The sequence below is a fragment of the Tursiops truncatus genome, chromosome 1 (assembly GCF_011762595.2).
Source record: "Tursiops truncatus isolate mTurTru1 chromosome 1, mTurTru1.mat.Y, whole genome shotgun sequence".
NCBI classification, from domain to species: domain Eukaryota; kingdom Metazoa; phylum Chordata; class Mammalia; order Artiodactyla; family Delphinidae; genus Tursiops; species Tursiops truncatus.
The window spans coordinates 109,672,547-109,690,769 of NC_047034.1; the positions used below are offsets into that span (position 1 = coordinate 109,672,547).

The following is an 18,223-nucleotide window of genomic DNA, read 5'->3' on the forward strand; positions in this document are numbered from 1 at the left end:
ATGAGCCACAATTACTGAGCCTACGTGCTGCAACTACTGAAACCTGCAAACCTAGAGCCCATGCTCCGCAACAAGAGAAGCCACTGCAGTGAGAAGACCACACACCGCAACAAAGAGTAGCCCCCACTCGCTGCAACCAGAGAAAGCCCGTGCGCAGCAACGAAGACCCAATGCAGCCAAAAATAAATAAATTTATTAAAAAAAAAATTGCACACATGAGAAGACACATAATTATTAAAATTTCTTATGTGGTTTTTGGATTTTTTTGTCTTGAATTTCTGTGTACTTTCAATACTGTTGAAAGCTACATTTTCTCCTTGGATATTAAAATTGAATTTCACTAGATTAGTATCTGCTATTCAACTCTTATATGTGCTGGTGGGATTAGAAATATGATCTGTCTCAAGGGCAGTTCAACAACATGTATCAGAAATCTTTAAATAAATTTATATTCTTTACTTTAAAAAAAGTAAAGAATAATTAAAAAAAATTATATTCTTTACTTCATCAACTTAGGATTAATCCATGGATTAATCCTAATGAAATAATTGGCCAAGTGTGTAAAGATTAATGCATAAGAATGTAGCCTTGCCTGTAAAAGTGAAATATTGGAAACAAGCTAAATATGCAACAGTTAGGGATTAGTTAAGTAAAGTGTGGTATGTTCATACTGGAATATTATGAAGCTATTAAAATTATCATGTAGATCTATAGTTTTAATTTGGGAAAATTATCAAGATGTAGTGTAGATATATTGCCCTGCTGTATCTTTGTTTTGTCCTTATTAAAATTGAATCCCCCTTCCTTGTAATTGAAAGGCACTAGAACCATTTGTCTCTTGAGACCACTCCCATTTTGTTTATTTTAAGCATATAAAATGATATTTTGCCTTTCATTCTTTACAGCAGGGATGCATATATCTAATTCATTAAAAATATCATAATACCACTAAAATATGAATATATAAAAAGAAGACTGTCTATGATACATTTCTATTTTGTACTACTTCAGGCTGATATTTGATCCACTTATCCTGATTCTGGATGTGGTACTGGACCGTAGAATTTATAAGAGCCTTAAGAGCTGGGGATTTCTAGTAAGCGTTTACTGTTAGAGCCACTTCATTCCCGCCAGCGGACTGCTCAGTGCCTGGGCCTTCTGGATCTCCAGCTTTCCAGCAAAAAAGTTGTAGCCTTGTTTCTCGAGAGAGAGCCCGTGGTCGTTCTCTCCTGAAGCTAGATTTTCTGGCCTTCAACCCCACTCCATTGATTGGACACTTCATGGCTATAGCCAGACTACTGTGAGGCAGAACACCTGGTCTCCCTAATAAGCATAGATGGACGGGCATTGTTTGAGTCCTTGCCCAGCCCCTCCTTGGCCAGAATCCCTCACTTTTGGGCTGCAAGAGATCTTGTCCTGAGATTAGTGTCTTGCCTGTCTGTTTGATACCCCATTTTGGGGTCTACTTTCAGACATGTGTCTGGAGGACTTTCCCCTCCTTGGCGGGAGTGTTCTCACACCCTTGGACTCCAGATCCTAGTCTTACCCATGGAGGCCTGGTCTTCTACTACCATCAGTGTTGAAGAGAGCCCAGAGAAGGAAACTGACTTGAAGTGATTGAGGTGGAAAATCCAATATGCAAACTCACACTGGTACAATTTGGATTAGGAGAATAAGAAAGAAGTGAACAAAAAGGTAAGGAAGGAGGATTGAGGCCAAAGTCGCCAGCCCTGCACCACATGCTTAACAAGTGTTGTCATTGTAGTTTGAAACTAAAAGATGGCAAAAGGAGATCAGGATTGGAATCAGAAGTGGTAGAAAATTAATCTCTTGGGGAAGCCATTTGGTCATGTGAAGAGTAACTCAACACCTGTTATCTGGGCAAGAATGTGCCTGGCATTACCAACCTGCCCTTGATTAATGAACAGAACCTATAAGTAAGAAATGAGCTGGAAACCACCAGGAGAAGCCTTAACGTGCTATGCTATAATCGTTACCAGTGCGGGGGGGATTGTTGCAAGGCTCAGAATATTTGACCTATTCCTGCCTCCATGACCATTCATTCATTCAGCCAACCAGCCAGCCAGCCATTCAGCAAATACCTGTCTTGAGGCAGCCAGGGCAGATGGGTCCTGGGGTTATCATGGTGAACAAAATAGACAGAGACCCTCCCTCACTGCGTTTGCACCTAACCTGGGAAACAGACAATAATGACTGATATGAGATAAATGCTGTGATAGGTGGTCAGGGGCCAGGGTCCTGGAGCAAAGGACATTTACACTGAGATTTGAAGGATGAACGGGTTGACTAGAACAAGGGGCTTAGCAATGGCACTTGGTGATTTAGTGATTGACTTTTCCAAAGAGTGATATTTGTTTCTTCTTTAAATTTCTTTCTAGGATGTTCAGTTCTTCTCCACAATGAATGAGTGCTACTATGATAAGCAGATGGACTTTTTTTATAATAGGAGCAACACTGACACTGCCGATGAGTGGACAGGAACGAAGCTTGTAATTGTTTTGTGTGTTGGAACATTTTTCTGCCTGTTTATCTTTTTTTCTAATTCTCTGGTCATCGCAGCAGTAATCAAAAACAGAAAGTTTCATTTCCCCTTCTACTACCTGTTGGCTAACCTAGCCGCTGCAGATTTCTTTGCTGGAATTGCCTATGTATACCTGATGTTTAACACTGGCCCAGTTTCCAAAACTCTGACTGTCAACCGCTGGTTTCTCCGCCAGGGGCTTCTGGACACTAGCTTAACAGCCTCCCTGACAAATTTGTTGGTTATTGCCGTGGAGAGGCACATGTCAATCATGAGGATGCGAGTCCACAGCAACCTGACCAAAAAGAGAGTGACGCTGCTCATCTTGTTCGTCTGGGCCATTGCCATCTTTATGGGGGCTGTCCCCACACTGGGCTGGAATTGCCTCTGTGACATCTCGGCCTGCTCTTCCCTGGCCCCCATTTATAGCAGGAGTTACCTCATTTTCTGGAGTGTGTCCAACCTCATGGCCTTCTTCATTATGGTCGTGGTGTACCTGCGGATCTACATGTACGTAAAGAGGAAAACCAACGTCTTATCTCCGCACACAAGTGGGTCCATCAGCCACCGGAGGACACCCATGAAGCTAATGAAGACGGTGATGACTGTCTTAGGTAAGAGGAACCAAGTCAGCCATTATTCTCCTTCATTCAGCAAATATTTGTTGAGCACCTGCCGTAGACAAGGAACTTACTAGGTAGTAGGAATGCAGCAGTGAACATGAACAGACCTAAACCCTCACCTGTCTGGAGCTTATACTCTAATAGGGGAAGACAATATAAGTATTCTAATGGGGACAAGCAAAATAATTTTGTAGTATATTTTATTATAAAATTTGTAAAATAAGATGTGGAGTGGTCTAATGGGGAAAAATAAAGCAGGGAAGAGAGATAAAGAGGGCACTAAGCTGGTATAGTTTGCAATTTTAAAAAGTGTTGTGAGGGACAGCTTCACCTAGAAGGTGACGTTTTAGCCAAGATGGGAAAGTGATGAGGGAGTGAACCATGTGGGTGTGGGGGGAAGGGTGTTCCAGGCAGGAGATTCAGTGAGCGTAGGAGGCTGAACAGCAAGGGGGCCAGTGTGGCTGGAGTGGAGTGGAGGGAGGGTGGGAGGTGATGAGGTCAGAGAGTTGAGGTGGTATAGGTGGAGTGACTCAGATTCAGTCAGGCTGCACAGTTAATCACAAAGCCTTTGCTTTTCTGAGGGAGAGGAGGAGAAGCCATTGGAAGGTTTTGAACGAGGGAGTGACGTGATCTGACTTGAATTTTTTTTTTTTTTTTAACATCTTTACTGGAGTATAATTGATTTACAATGGTGTGTTAGTTTCTGCTTTATAACAAAGTGAATCAGCTATACGTATACATATATCCCCATATCTCTTCCCTCTTGCGTCTCCCTCCCTCCCACCCTCCTTATCCCACCCCTCTAGGTGGTCACAAAGCACCGAGCTGATCTTGTGCTATGCGGCTGCTTCCCACGGCTTGAATTTTAATGGCATCTCTCTGGCTGCTGTTTTGAGGAAGTACTGTAGTGGGGCAAGGGTAAAAACAGAGAACTGCTTAAGAGGGTATTTCAGTACCCAAGAGAGATGGAAATGACTAGGACCAGAGGGCAGTCTAGACGTGATGCAACAAGGTTGCATTCTGAATTTTTTTTTTTTTTTTTTTGCGGTATGCGAGCCCCGTTGCGGAGCACAGGCTCCGGATGCGCAGGCTCAGCGGCCATGGCTCACGGGCCCAGGAGCTCCGCGGCATGTGGGATCTTCCCGGACCGGGGCACCAACCCGCGTACCCTGCATCGGCAGGCGGACTCTCAACCACTGCGCCACCAGGGAAGCCCCTGAAAATTTTTTACATGGTAGAGTCAATAGGATTTGCTGAGCAGTAAGGTATGAAGAAAGGCGGGAGGAGGAGGGGAGGGTGGAGCACGTCATTTGTGGAGATGCGGAAGACAGAAGAGGAGATTTGGAGGGAAGGTTGGGAGTCTGGCTTTGGACTAGCTAAGTTTAGGATTTTATTAGACAGTGAATTGAATTTCTCCTATTGAATCAAGAGTTGAGGATTTAGGTCTGGGCTGGAGATCTCTATTTGAGAGTCGTTTGGGGAAAAAAATGGTATTTTAAACCACAAGACTGGATGAGCCCACCATGGAGGTGAGTGTGGATGGAAGAGAGAAGAGGACCGAGGAACAAGTCCTGGGGTACTCCAACGTAGGGAGGGTGGGAAGGCAGGAAGCAGTGTCACGAGAGCCCAGGAAAAGGAGAAGCCTGAAAACCCAGGAGAATACGGTGGCCTGGAAGCTGAGAGAAGGAAAGGGTGTATCAGCCATGTTAATACTCCTGAGAGGTGGAGCCAGATGCAGCCTTAGCAGAGTGGTAGTTGTTTGGTAACCTTGAGAAGATCAAAACTAGTGTAGCCAAGAGCCTGATGAGAAGGAAATGAAGAAATGGAGGGAGGAGAGTCTTTAAGACAGAGTTTAAACAGCTCTGAGGGGTTTTGCTCTCCACTGTGAGCCCTGGACCAAGAAGACGCTTTTGGGGCAAAGAATTTTCCCTTCATTTTGTTTTCTCTGTGGCAGGTAGCCAGTTGTGCCCCAATTCCAGTCCCGGGTTACAGGTAGAATTTGTGACATGTGGGCAAACAAGAACTTCTGTGGCTTCACAGACCTTGTGTTCTACGTTAGAGAGGTCATTTTCTCACCACGTGTGGTGACTGCAGCCATGGGGACCATTACTGAGAGAGAGCCAGGAGTATATTCCTTTTAATTCCCAATGTGAAGGAACTATAAAATGAATTCTTGGGAAACAATTCATAACGGAGGATGCAGGGTATATATGGTGTGGTATGGGAGCCATCGTGATATCTGTAGGTCCTGAAACTGCTAATAAGATTTGGAGGTCAGCAGACACATAGTGTGATAGTTAAAATAATTTCAAACTGAGGATTTATTTTCATTAACCAATATTTATGTAGGGTTTAATATGTGTCAAACATTGTCCTAAGTGTTTTACAGATATTAACTTATTTAATTCCCATGGCAACCCTGTGAGATAGGTGCTACTGTCATCCCCCTACCAGATGAAGAAACTGAGTGGAGAGTTTAAGCAAGTATGCCCAAGGTCATTTGTTGTTAATGGTGGAAGCAAGACTGACCAGTTGGCCTTTGGAGTCCACATGTTTATTACCACACTCTGTAGCTAGTTTTGCTTTATTTGAACATTTTACTGGCCTCCTCTTTGTCCTGTCTTCTGCTTTGACCGCCTCTTTCTCGTTTTAGTGTCTTGACAAGAACATAGACAACAGTAAGAAAAAGAGTAATCACATTAATCCATTTTCCCACTCTTGAGCTAGAGCTGTTGATGTGTTTGGTATTCATTGGTAGTGTCAGCAGCTCTGCTGCTTTCCCTGCTTAACTTGCAAGCATAATCATTTGCTTGGCTATGTTTCTTGAGAAACTACCTGCCTAATTAAAGAGAAAACCTTTTTTCCAGCATGTTCTGTATTATATACAGCACGAGATGGCAAAAAAACTTCTGTCATCCTAGGTAGGATTTTTTGTGAGGTGGTCATCCCGGTCACCAGCTTCAGGGTCATATGTAACTTTGTCTGGAATGTATGGAAGGGCTTAAAACAGCTGTGTGGTTTGGGCGGGTGTGGTGTTGGATAAGGGCAAAACCAGAAGAAACAGTGAAATTGCCGAGTAGGTTAAGAGAAGTCAGGGCATCAAGATGAAACAACGTTGGGGAATTGGTTAACATCAGGAAGACAGTTTGGTGTGGAGGACCTGGGGAAGTTCCTCAGTGGTGAGACAGAGGGATCCGGTGGAAGACAAGAAGTTTGGGGACGGGGGAAATGAAACCGAAGAGCTAGGTGGTATGAGGTTTTTAGGCTTCCAGCTCCTGACTTCTTCAGATAACAGATTTGGGTTTTAGCCCCACCTCTGGCATTTTCTACAGGGGTGATCTGAAGCACATTAGCTCACCTTTTCTTGGTTAAATTTCCTCATCTGAGGTTGAATAGGTAAACTTTAAATTCTTTCCAAGTTACGAAATTCAGTAATCCTGCCATGACAGTAAGTAGCCAAAGCCAGCACAGACTTCGTGCATTGACTGTGTATCAAAGCACAGAGTCCCCTTCCATGAGAGCATCTTTCATGGTGCTCCTTAGGAAGGAAGCCCCTTAGTTGCTCTATCTGGTACACGTAAGAATTTGGTTGCCTAATACAGGTGTCTCTCATATGATAGTATATGCATTAGAAAAATCAACAGGACTGGCAGGACCTACCATCACTGTAGTCATTGGTTCTGAGTATATGGAAATTAATAGCTTAATACTTATTTCATTAATGATTACCTGATTTAAATATCTTCATGATAAAATGCTAAACCTTTCTATTTGCTCCTTGATATATATTTTGTAGGAAAGGTTAATTTAAGATTAAAGATTCTTATATATGTAACTTCTTTTAAGTCTTAGAAAGTTAATCAATAAATGTATATCAACTGTCTGTTAAATAGCATCTAAGAGGCAAAGGGCTGCATGTATTCAGTGAGCTTAATCTCATTTCAGAGAATGAGAATGGATGGAAGAATGGATAATTAGGAGCTGTAGAGTTTGGGGAAGGCTTCTTAGGGAGCTTGAGGTGTGATCTGGAAGGATGGGTGGGATTTGTATTGGCAGGAGGGAAAGAATTCTATGTAGGAGAAACAGTATAATCAGAAGTGTGATGGCAGAGACATGTAAAGCTTGTGCAGTAACACAAGGAAGGCCCCGTGGACTCAGATGCATGTTGAGGTACAAGGGGAAATAACTCAGCTATGAGCCAGAAAAGTTTAGCTGGCCATGCTCTTTGGAAGGAGAGGGGTAGACCAGATGACCTTTGTGTTTCTTTCTGGCTTTAGGATTTTGGTTGAACACAAAAAGCATACAGAGCCGGATGGGTGGTAGTGATGATGGTGGGGTGGATTTTAAATCTGTGTGTGACTGGAAAGGCATCTAAGCATGTGTTCCCATTTCAGCAGCCCTGAGGCAGAATGCTGCTCACTTCTGGGTTATAATGTGTGATGGGCCTTTTACGTGAAAGAAGTTGCTTATTTTTTAATTTAATTAATTAATTAATTTATTGGCTGCATTGGGTCTTTGTTGCTGCCTGCAGGCTTTCTCCAGTTGCAGCAAGCTGGGGCCACTTTTCGCTGCGGTGAGCAGGCCTCCCATTGCGGTGGCCTCTCTCATCGCGGAGCACAGGCTCCAGGAGTGTGGGCACACGGGCTTAGCAGCTGTGGTTCACGGACTCCAGAGCTCAAGCTCAGCAGCTGTGGCGCACAGGCCCAGCTGCTCCGAGGCATGTGGGATCTTCCCGGACCAGGGCTCGAACCCATGTCCCCTGCATTGGCAGGCAGACTGCCAACCACTGCACCACCAGTTGCTTGTTGAATGTTCTCATCGAAAAGACATTGGAGACATGTGATCCTACTTTCTACAGGGCACCAAGGCCCTGCCTAAGAGAGACTCCTGTATTTTGAAATCTTACTTGTCAGCCAGCCTAATCAGTCACAGCAACCCCAAACACACAAGATACCCCGTGTGGAAACCTCTTATTTATTGTCAAACAACATACGATGTGAACTGTGCACACATGGATGTTTTATTTTCCAGGAAATGGGCTGGGCTTTCTTTTATTCTGCAGTATCTTGAAATGCAAAAGAAAAGAAAGATTCAAAGGATTTGTGAACCATACTTTTGAAATCTTTCATAAACCTTCCTGTCTCTTAGGATGGTGATTTTCAAATTGCAAATTGTGACCTACTAGCAAGTAGTGAACTCAATTAGGAGATTGTTACTGACACTTTTAAAAAATGACACAAAGTAGAAAAGAAGAGAAAATATCAGAGTGCATTGCATATGGTAGGTATAAGTGTATTTCATAATGTTAGTGTGTGTGTGAGACTGGATTATGGTGTGTGTGTATGTATATCTTACTATGGGTTATAGTGAAGAACATTTGAAAAGCCATGGTCTTAGGGTCCAGGTTACTTTTTTGGCCAATAAGGATAGAGCTTTTCAAAAATATGAGCAACATTACAGTTAAGGGACTTTGAAAAGGTTTGTCGTCATTGAAACAAAGAGCTGGAATTTTTTATTTCTCCCTTCTACTTTTCCACTCCGATCAATGCTGAATCCACCTTGCCTTCTCTCAGGGGAGAGGGGAGGGAGACAAAGTGGTGGTAAGAGAATAAACAGCACCAGGAGTTCTCATGCTAGGAAATGGGTGAAAATTTAGTGCCATATAAGCCTTGCTAGAGTACTACTAACAATCATACTTGACATTTCTGCGACACTATGTCTTTTTCAGTGTTTTAATACATTATTCTCATTTGGTCTCATGGAAATTCTGTATGGTAAGTGGGGAAGATAGCATTCTCCTATTTTCTTCCTATTCCCCTAAATGCACCCTCTACTCAGCTATAAGTAATTATTTACAGTTTTTCACTTTGCATTGCTAGGCCTTTGCTTCAGCTGGAATACCTTTCCTCTTGTTTTGCCTGGGAAACTTGCATTCATCTTGTAAGATTCAACTCAAGGGCTTATCTTCTCTGAATCTTGCCTAGATGAATCTGATCCTACCTCCTTTGGACCACTCTCTATCTTGTCCATACCTCAATCAGTGTACTTCATTTGTTTACATGCCTTTATCTTGAACTAGGGTGTACATTCTTTGAAGTTGAGGGTGTACATTCTTTGAAGTTTACATGCCTTTATCTTGAACTAGGGTGTACATTCTTTGAAGTTGAGGTCTGTACCTTATTTATCTACCTTTGCCTATCTAACATGTAGCACGCTGTCTGGAACACACTTGTTGAGGTTGTAACAGAAGGAATAAGTGAGGAAATCAAGGTTTAGAGGAGTGGCTTTTCAAAAGCTGGAAATAAAAGTAGAACCCAGGTGTGCAGCCTGACCTTTGGCAGGCTCTGGCTGTGACATGCCTGTGAGGTAAACAATGGCATGAGAGGAGTGAGTGGGTATCCCATTTCATAGGGTGGGAAACAGAGGTCTCTCTTGGGAAGAGGAAAACAAACGAACATTCGTTGATTGCTTACTATGAGGAGGTCTGCATCCTACACTCTTTTAGGATTTTATTTCATTTAACCCTCATAACAACTCTCTGCAGATCTGTTTAATAGATGAGGAAACTCGGATGGACTTAAGCGTCTTCCCCATAGACCCATACTGGAAAAAATAATAATAGTTAATATTCACTGTGTGCAATACATGGCTTCTGAGACACGTTTTATTGCATTTAATCTTCATGACAACCCTATGAGGGAGGTTCTGTTATTATTACCAGGAAACTGAGGCCCAGAGAGGTTCAGTGTCTTGCCCAAGATTAGTAGCAGAGCTGAGATTCAAATCCAAGCAGATTGGCTCCAGGAACCAATTTTTCAAGGTTAATCAGTAGCCTCTTGAAAGTGATAGGGCTAGAACAACATCTACCCACGTAATGATGTTTATAACTTGTATCTCCCTTAATTTCTAGTTAAGTTTATTTCAGTAAAGGTACTTGATCTCTTGATGTTTACCTTGCTCTTGTTTTAAAGATTCTGCAGCTTGGTGACAGTTATGACATCTCCCAGGGAATGACAGCTCCACATTCTTCAAACTTTATGTTCATTAAAGTATATGGCAAGAGTAGGGGCTTTGGAATAGGGAGGGAACCAGATTTAAATCCTGGCTTTGCAGCTTCCAAGTTGCATAACGCTGAGCAATTCACCTGACCTCCCTGTGACTTAGTTTTCCCATCTGTAAAATGGGGATAATATCAGTACCCCTGGCATGGCACGTTTTTACGGAAACAATGAGACAATGCACATAAAATACCTAGTGTAGTGCTTGACACATAGAAGGTACTAAACAATTTACATAGTAAGTACTAAGAAGAGTTAGGTAATCTGAAGAGCCTCGCCCTGTATTCAAGCAGAGTGCGCTTGTTCCCCAGTAATGTCGCAGGTACTGTGGAGAGGGAGACTAGGGACCTACTGTTGGCACCTTCATAACGGCAGGTTTTGTATTGTGGATGAGTAGCCAGGAGGAAGCTAACTGGATGTGCTTTGCAAAGGCTATCCGACAGCAGACAAATGGCACAAGTTCAGTTCCTGGAGACCCAGGCCAATCTGAAAACACGGTCACCACAGATCTGAAAAGCTCTGTGCTTGCATTGCTAGTCCCTATAAACCATCTTCTACCACCACCCCCCACCCCACGGCCCCCAGTGCCGGTGAAATTCTGTTAATGATTCCTATCTCTGCCAAATGATCTTTGCATTAATAATTCATTTTGCTTTTGCAACATTTATGAATAAAACATGATAAGTGAGACCCTGACCATCAAGTGTTAGCTTAATAAGAATCCTGTAATATAGCACCAACATCTTGTGTGTGGATCTATAAAACATTCCTCATGAGAAACTGTCCCCATCTTGCTAATGAATCCTACCAGGATTCCCAGTTAACCAAGTACTATTACCACCTTTACTAGGATTGGGAAATTTGCCCTTTGTCTGAAAAGAATTGGGAACACACACACGCATGCACGCACGCACACACACAGAAACCAGGAGTGAAGAGAAACTAACTGTGGTCCCCAGGAATTCTGAAACGTTTGTTTTTAGCTTGTGTGACCTTGTAGTGGCTTCTACATCACAGAAGCCTGCTTTCAATGTTTGCTGCCTTGCATGCCTTTGTAATCAAATATCTGTTAAAAAAAAAAAAAAGTTAAAGCTTTGCTTTAAGAAACGCTGAGTGAAACGATCAGATTTTTGGCACTCAAGAGTTCGCTTGTTGCTGTGCAGTCATATCAGAATGACTAATTCTTTTCAGAGTCAAGCCACCCAGGCACCACTACTCAGTACGTTTTGTCCAGGGGTGTTTGTACTTTTGTCTTGAAAACAGCTAATCAAAGGAGCACCTTCGTGGCACATGCTTTTCCTCTGGGCTTCATGTCCTTGCAGCAGGGGCCTTCGGGAGAGGGACCTTTGCTTCCAGGCAAGCTGGGAATGAATGAGGGCAAAAATGTAATCGCTCCCCAGGTGCTGCCCCCAACAACACAGTGTGACAGACCCCTCCATTCTGAGGGGGAACGTGGTGATTGAGAAAACCTCAACGTCTGATGTTAGAGGGAAGATAGCTTCAAATTTAAAAAAATCCATCACTGTTTGCCTCTCCATCCCACCTTTTCAAATTGTCTGCACTTCTTGATATCTTTTCTTAACCCCACATTTTTAGGAGTCTGTTCCTCCCCTTCTGCCTCTGCTGTATGTAGCCCTTTGTTATCTCGAGTCTGGCTTTTGGTTCTTTTATTTTTTTCCTGCTTTACTGTTTCAGATGCCTTCCTTTGCAGTCAGTTCAAAAGTCATTTTACCAGATCTTTGTCGTTGTTTCCAGTGTAATCACTGCTCTGCCTTCTCTGCTTCTGTTTCCTCCATATACCCCTTCAGTTCTGTTCTTCTAAATCCATTCAGCTTCTTTTATTTCCCTATCACACTCCCTCCTTCAGAACTGTTTTTTTCTGGTTTTTCATCTTTTCAGCAACCTGAAACCTTCCTCTTCAGCCGGAACAATTATTGAATATTTCCTGAGTACAAGGTACAGGAACACTTCTCAAGTTCTACCTCTTTGTTTGTTTTCCCCCAACTTTATTGAGGAATAATTGTCAAATATAATTGTATATTCTTAAAGTACACAACATGATGATTTGATAGACATACACATTGAGGAATGATTACCAAGATCAAGATAATTAACACATTTCATCTGTCACATAGTTAACTCTGTTCCTTTTTTGTGGTGAGAATGCTTAAGAGACACTCTCAGAAACTTTCAAGTATACAGTACTGTATTATTAACTACAGTCATCATGCTATACATTAGATCCTCAGAACTTACACTTCTTCTAACTGAAAATTTGTACCTTTGACCTACATCTCTCATTCCTCCTCCCCCTGCCTCTGGTACCCACCATTCTGTTTCATTTCTGTGAACTCAGCCTTTTGTTTTTTTTTTTAAATATTCCACATATATGTGGTGTGTACAGCATTTGTCTTTCTCTGTCTGACTTATTTCACTTAACAGAGAAGTTTCATTACCCAACTACATCCAACTCTCCTGCACCCAGCCTCCTGGAAGGGTTAGAGTTCCAGAACTCAGTCAGGCCCTCTCTCAGGGCCTTGACTTCTGCCAAAGGAGAATGTAGTTGTTACCTGTCACATCACTTGACTAACTTAACATCTGGAACAGCATGGTGTATGTTGATCCATGGTAGACTTTTTACCAAATCCGTGTTAACATTGTTTGTACTTTTAAAATTTCCACTGGAGACTGCATTCATTGTGTAGCTAAAGTAAACATTTTGGGGAGGAATTAGGAGTAAAGGGTGTTTGCTGGAATCATAGCCTGTCACAGACCTAGGGGTCAACATGGAAGCTGGGATAAAGGGTGGGCAAACCAGGCAGTATTGGCAGGGGTACACCAGGTGGGCAGCCCTTCCCCCTGCTGTAGTCCAGGTACCTACTCTTTCTCCCTCCTCACCAGACTGGTATCATAGCTCTGCAGAGTGTGAGAAGGAAAGATCCCATTACCTAGAAAATCAATATCTGTTGAGAGATTTACCCAAGTTCATCTTGTAAATCATTGCTAGTGTTGGGGCCAGAGCTCCGGATTTCCTAGTTTCTGCTTCTTCTTGTGGGTCTCTCTTCTTGCTTTGGTGAAAGACACCTGTGCTTGGGTGCCTGAGTGGCAGTGATAAACAATAAGTTGTTTATTTCCATCAAGTCAGAGAGTTTACAGTGGGCCTATTTTATCCTTTACATTTTCTTAACAAGAAGGGATTTCTGCATTTATTGAGTACCTACTTGATTTTAGGCAGTATACTAACTATAAGACATGACCTCTGTCCTGAAGGCTACGAATCTGTGCTGCTCTGAAGTTTTATGGTTGTCAGGAGATAGCCATGGTTTGAGTCAATGGTTGGGTTACGTATGCGATAAATTACACAACGGCAGATCTGCTCTGTGTGGCTTTTGGGGCAAATGACTTACAGGGAAACCTATTTATAGGCTTATCTGAGGAATGAAGAAGCTTACCAAAAAAAAAGATAAAAAGAAATATAGAAAAAAAGAAATATAGATAAAAAGAAACAAAGAAATATATACAAGAGCCAAGTGAAGGGTCCAGGCAAATAGTGCTGTGGGTTTGGATGGTCTTTGGAGGCCTGCTTGAAGAGAGGGGATATGAGTGGATCTCAGTGTGACAAGTGGAGAGGAGAGGGTAAGGCCTTACCGACAGGGGGAAAGATAGGGTAGGAGACAGGCATACATACATCTAGGGAGACCATGCCAGGGCCGGGACAGGGAGGAGGGGTGGGGACAGGGCGGAGGCAAGTTTCTGGAATAAGGGCTTTGCATGGTTTGAGAAGTGGCTGGACCAGAGATTGGAAGGCCTTGAATCCTGAGATTGTGTGGACTTTATTGTCAAGTGTCTACAGAGACTGAGTAGAACACCTTGGTGTGTGGATTGGGCCTAGGGTAGGAATAAGGCACTAGGGAGGGGTGGCACCTGTGGCTAACGGGACAGTTCAACTTTTGTTAAAAGCCCTGCAGGCGAAGTTAAATAGGTCTGTGGCCAGTCATAAGCCCATAGCTAAGTTGCCTCATCTGGCAGCAGAGAGCCCCTGTAGGGTCTTGGGGTATTGGTGGGTTGAGAAGAAGGTGGGAGTTGCGAGGTGGGCTGGAGAGGGAGAGATCACTTAGGGGACTGCTGGGATTGGCCCAGGGCTCTGTGGGCGGTAGGTAGCTCAGATGCCTGAGAGAGACAGAGCTGGCTCGTCATAGTGGGTGCTTCAGGAAAGCACATCTGTCACCAGCAGGCCCAGTCTACACGGGGAGGGAGGAGCAGCCAGGGAGGACCAACGGGGACTGCAGGGGAGCAGAAGGGGAGCAGTCCAGTGGAGCATGAGCTTGTGGAAATCTGGTAGGGGACAAAGGTGGAATAAGCAGGTGGCCAAGGTCAGAGAGATCTGGAAGCAGGAATCCATCATGGGAACTGAACTAGGATTCAGGGCCAGGGGACTGGCAAAAACAAGATTGGACCTAATCAAGCTTTTCCCACTATCCTTAAGGCTTTTCAGCTTTGCCCTTCCCCCACTCCCAGCTGACCTTTCCTTCCTTGCTTTCTTCTAACCAAGAAGATAGAAGCTACCTGGCATGAATTCCCCTAATTTCCCTCCCTTCACCGGCTTAGCCAACCTACAAAGGCCCCCCCTGTAACCTTCTAGCTTTTCTGTGAGAATCATTTCCCACCTCCCCAGGGGCCTCATCCTTATTCTTGCTCTCCTGTGCTCTATTTTTGGTCATTAAAAAATATAACCCTTGATCTTACCTCCCTTTTCTAACTACTGCTCTGTGTCCTTCCATTTATTATCCTGTTTTCTTAATACCTTAAACCATGATAAGCTAGCTCTGATCCTGCCACTCTACTAAGACCCTGCTGATGAAGCCATTCTGTTGTTGAACATTGAGTCTGTCTGGATTCCTTCGTCCCTGTTTTCCCTGCCCCAGGCCTTCCTCCATACCACCAGCTGAGGGATCTTCCTAAAAAGCACAATTAACTCTGATCTTTTCTCTCTCCTCCTACATATTACGTAAAACTCAAATGCCTTAGCTGGAATTGCAAGGCCCCTTTCACAGCTCTGTTCCCAGTCTTCTTTTCCAAATGCCTCTTCACCGCCGCCCCCCCCCCCCCCCCCCCCCCCCCCCCCCCCCCCCCCCCCCCCCCCGCCCCAGCCCATGCTTCCATTGTGTCAGACTTCTCACCACCACTCTGGAGGAATGCAGGGACGACTTGATACTCCTTGTGGTTTTTCGTAGCAGGGCAAACTCCTATCCATCTTTCAGGATCCTTCTCTGTGATATGGTCTGCCTCTCTCAGGCAGAGTTAATTATGCAGTGCTTCTATAGCACACTATTTATATGCATAAAAGAATTTAGCTCACTTTATTACAATTTATTTACTAAATGCCCTTACCTCTTACTAGACTGGGAGCTTGTCAAAGTCAGGACTGTGTCTACCTTCATTCTGCAGTGCCTGGCACACAGTAGGTACTCAACAAATGTTTATATAATGAACTAACAAACATATTTACTGGATGGGTCACTGGGAGGCAGCTGTCCCAGCCTCCATCCTTGTCCTTGTCATAACCACAGGGATGGTCCTACTGCCACTCAGGATCCTTCTTACTAACCCTAGGCTGTCTTAACATGATTTCTTCCTGGAATGCAGGCCCCCTATTTCCTGCTTCTCACCAGTGGTCTTGTTTTGAGCTGGGGGAAATTCGAAGAGGGTAGCAAGTAAAGCTGGGATGGGAATTGACTTGTGTGAGGAGTGACCCTAAGGCATCAAAGGAGATTTCTTTGGGAGGCATGGGACTAGAGGTTGAGGGAGCTCCAGAAAATACCTGGAGTTTATGTTACTTGGGAAGCAATTACATCAGGGCTGCTGACAGGTCCAGCTACATAATTTGTGGACCTCTTGTAAAGAAGGCAGGAAAGGGGAGGATTGAGAGTGGATTGAGAGTTTAGGGTTAGCAGATGCAACCTATTATATATAGACTGGATAAACAGCAAGGTCCTACTGTATAGCACAGGGAACTATATTCAATATCCTGTGATAAGCCATCATGGAAAAGAATATAAAAAAGAATGTATATATATGTATAACTGAATCACTTTGCTGTACAGCAGAAATTAACACAACATTGTAAATCAACTATACTTCAAAAAAATTTTTTTTTAAATTATAACAAAAAGGCAGGGGAAAGAAGTGCTACTTTCCTTCCTTCTGCACATCTCCTCTACTCACACTCATGCTCATTGTCCCGTCAAACTTTACTTAAAAAAATATAAGTTCAAAGGTACACTTAGGATTTCAAGGCGGCCACAGCAGAGCTTTAAGCCAGGCTCAGGGCCCTTGTGAGTGACTTGTGACTGCACAGGCTTCATGCCCACGAGGCTGGCCCTGGCTGCTGAGTTTGACCCCTTGACCTTAACTAGCCCAGGACCCAGCACTTTGAACGACTTAGGTCTCGTTGAATTTGCTCCTTCAGTTTTATGAGGACCAGCCATGTGTGTCGTTTCATGATGTCTCCTCGATTGCGAGAGAGGTGTTTTCTTAGAGGCTTCCTTGTCTTCACTAGGGCCTGTGTCTGTTTCCAGGGTCCTGTTTCAAGGGTGAGGCTCCTCATCACCAGGCTTGAGTACTGATGGGAGGTAGAGTGAGGCTGCGTGACTGACACAGGCCCAGGGCTCCCGCTTAGAGCTTATATGTTACTGGGCTTTCAGATCTGGACTCACCCATGAGTCAGGGAACGGTCTGTTCCTGCTCTGTATCTGCTCTGAGTCGCCTGTCTGGGTCCAGGGCAAGGCTTATGAGATAAGTGCTGTATTCAGAGCACGCCACCTCATGACTGGGTCACCTCAAGAACCCTGCAAATGGACCTTGTGCGAACGGTCAGGACTTGTCACTCGAACAATTCCTCCTTTGAGAGGTCCGTGTTTTCCTCCCCAGGACACGTTCCAAGCTCCTCGATCCTGGGGCTCCTCATTGCTAGGTCTGATGTTCTGTGGAAGGCTCTGGGTTCCAACGGAGTTGTAGTGAGTTTATTCCTGAGGGTCCAGATGCTGGAAAGCATGTAGCCAAGTTCCTAGGATCTGCATGGCCGCTTAGGTATCTCGCCGTTTCTCCAGAGACACATGGCAAGCCTTTTTGTTTAGGCTTACAAACACGTTTATTTTCTCACAGTTTGGAGGCTGGAAGTCTGAGATCAAGCAGGGCTGGCTTTTACTGAGAACTGTCTCCTTGGCTTGTAGGTGGATGTCTCCTTGCTGTGTCCTCACACGGCCTTTTCTCTAACCATGACATGGCAGACGTTTGAAAGCCATCTCCGAGTGGAGTTCAGTGCTGTCACCGAGACTAGGGAACGTAAGGATGTTGAAGTGGCACAGCAGAGCTGAGTGGTTCTGGGCGCTCCATTGACTCTCTGTGCAGCTCGGAAGCTGAAAGTGTGTCTCTTCAGTAGCATGGAATGGACCCTCAGAAGGACATTGACGTGGTCCTACAAGAGGTTAATGCTAATTTATGGGGTAATAACTGGACTCTCCTCATTTGGAGGGGAAATCTTGTTCCTCTGCTTTAAGGCAACCTGCGGTTCAGAGACGGCAGCATTGGCATGAGCCTGGAGAATCTTTAGGATTCCTGATTCTTCTTTGTTGGCCTCTGTATAACAAGGGGCCATGTAGACCCTCCTGACTCAGGGAGTCTCGCTGAATGCAGTCCCCAGGGACAATGCCAAGAACCAACCCCTGAATTCTGGATTTCTGTCATTTGGGAGAAATATTGGCCAGCCTGGGAGCCCTGCAGGGACAGTCTGGAAGTTCTTAAGTTGAGGGCTTTCTTGGATTCCCTCAATCTCAGGAATGACGTAACATAGGAGACTTCGCTGTTAGGTGGGAGAGTTAGGCCTAAACCTCCCCAGATGGAAAAGTGTTGCTTGGGCTCAGCCTGGGGGTGGTCTCAGTGATTATAGAGCGGAGGAGCCGTGGCCTTCAGGGTCTGGCAAAGAAGGATGGGGATCTCTA

General features: G+C 44.2%; 1 protein-coding gene across 6 annotated transcripts in view; it reads left to right on the forward strand.

Annotated features, from left to right (window-relative positions):
- The window catches only part of LPAR3 (lysophosphatidic acid receptor 3), a 72,159-nt gene that overhangs the window by 21,412 nt on the left and 32,524 nt on the right, over positions 1-18,223 (forward strand). For all 6 annotated transcript variants that reach the window (XM_019919920.3, XM_019919918.3, XM_073787946.1 and 3 more), the window contains one exon: positions 2,400-3,156. In XM_019919920.3, the coding sequence (XP_019775479.1) occupies positions 2,421-3,156 (736 nt within the window). In that variant the 5' untranslated portion in view covers positions 2,400-2,420. The remainder of the gene's footprint in view (positions 1-2,399; positions 3,157-18,223) is intronic.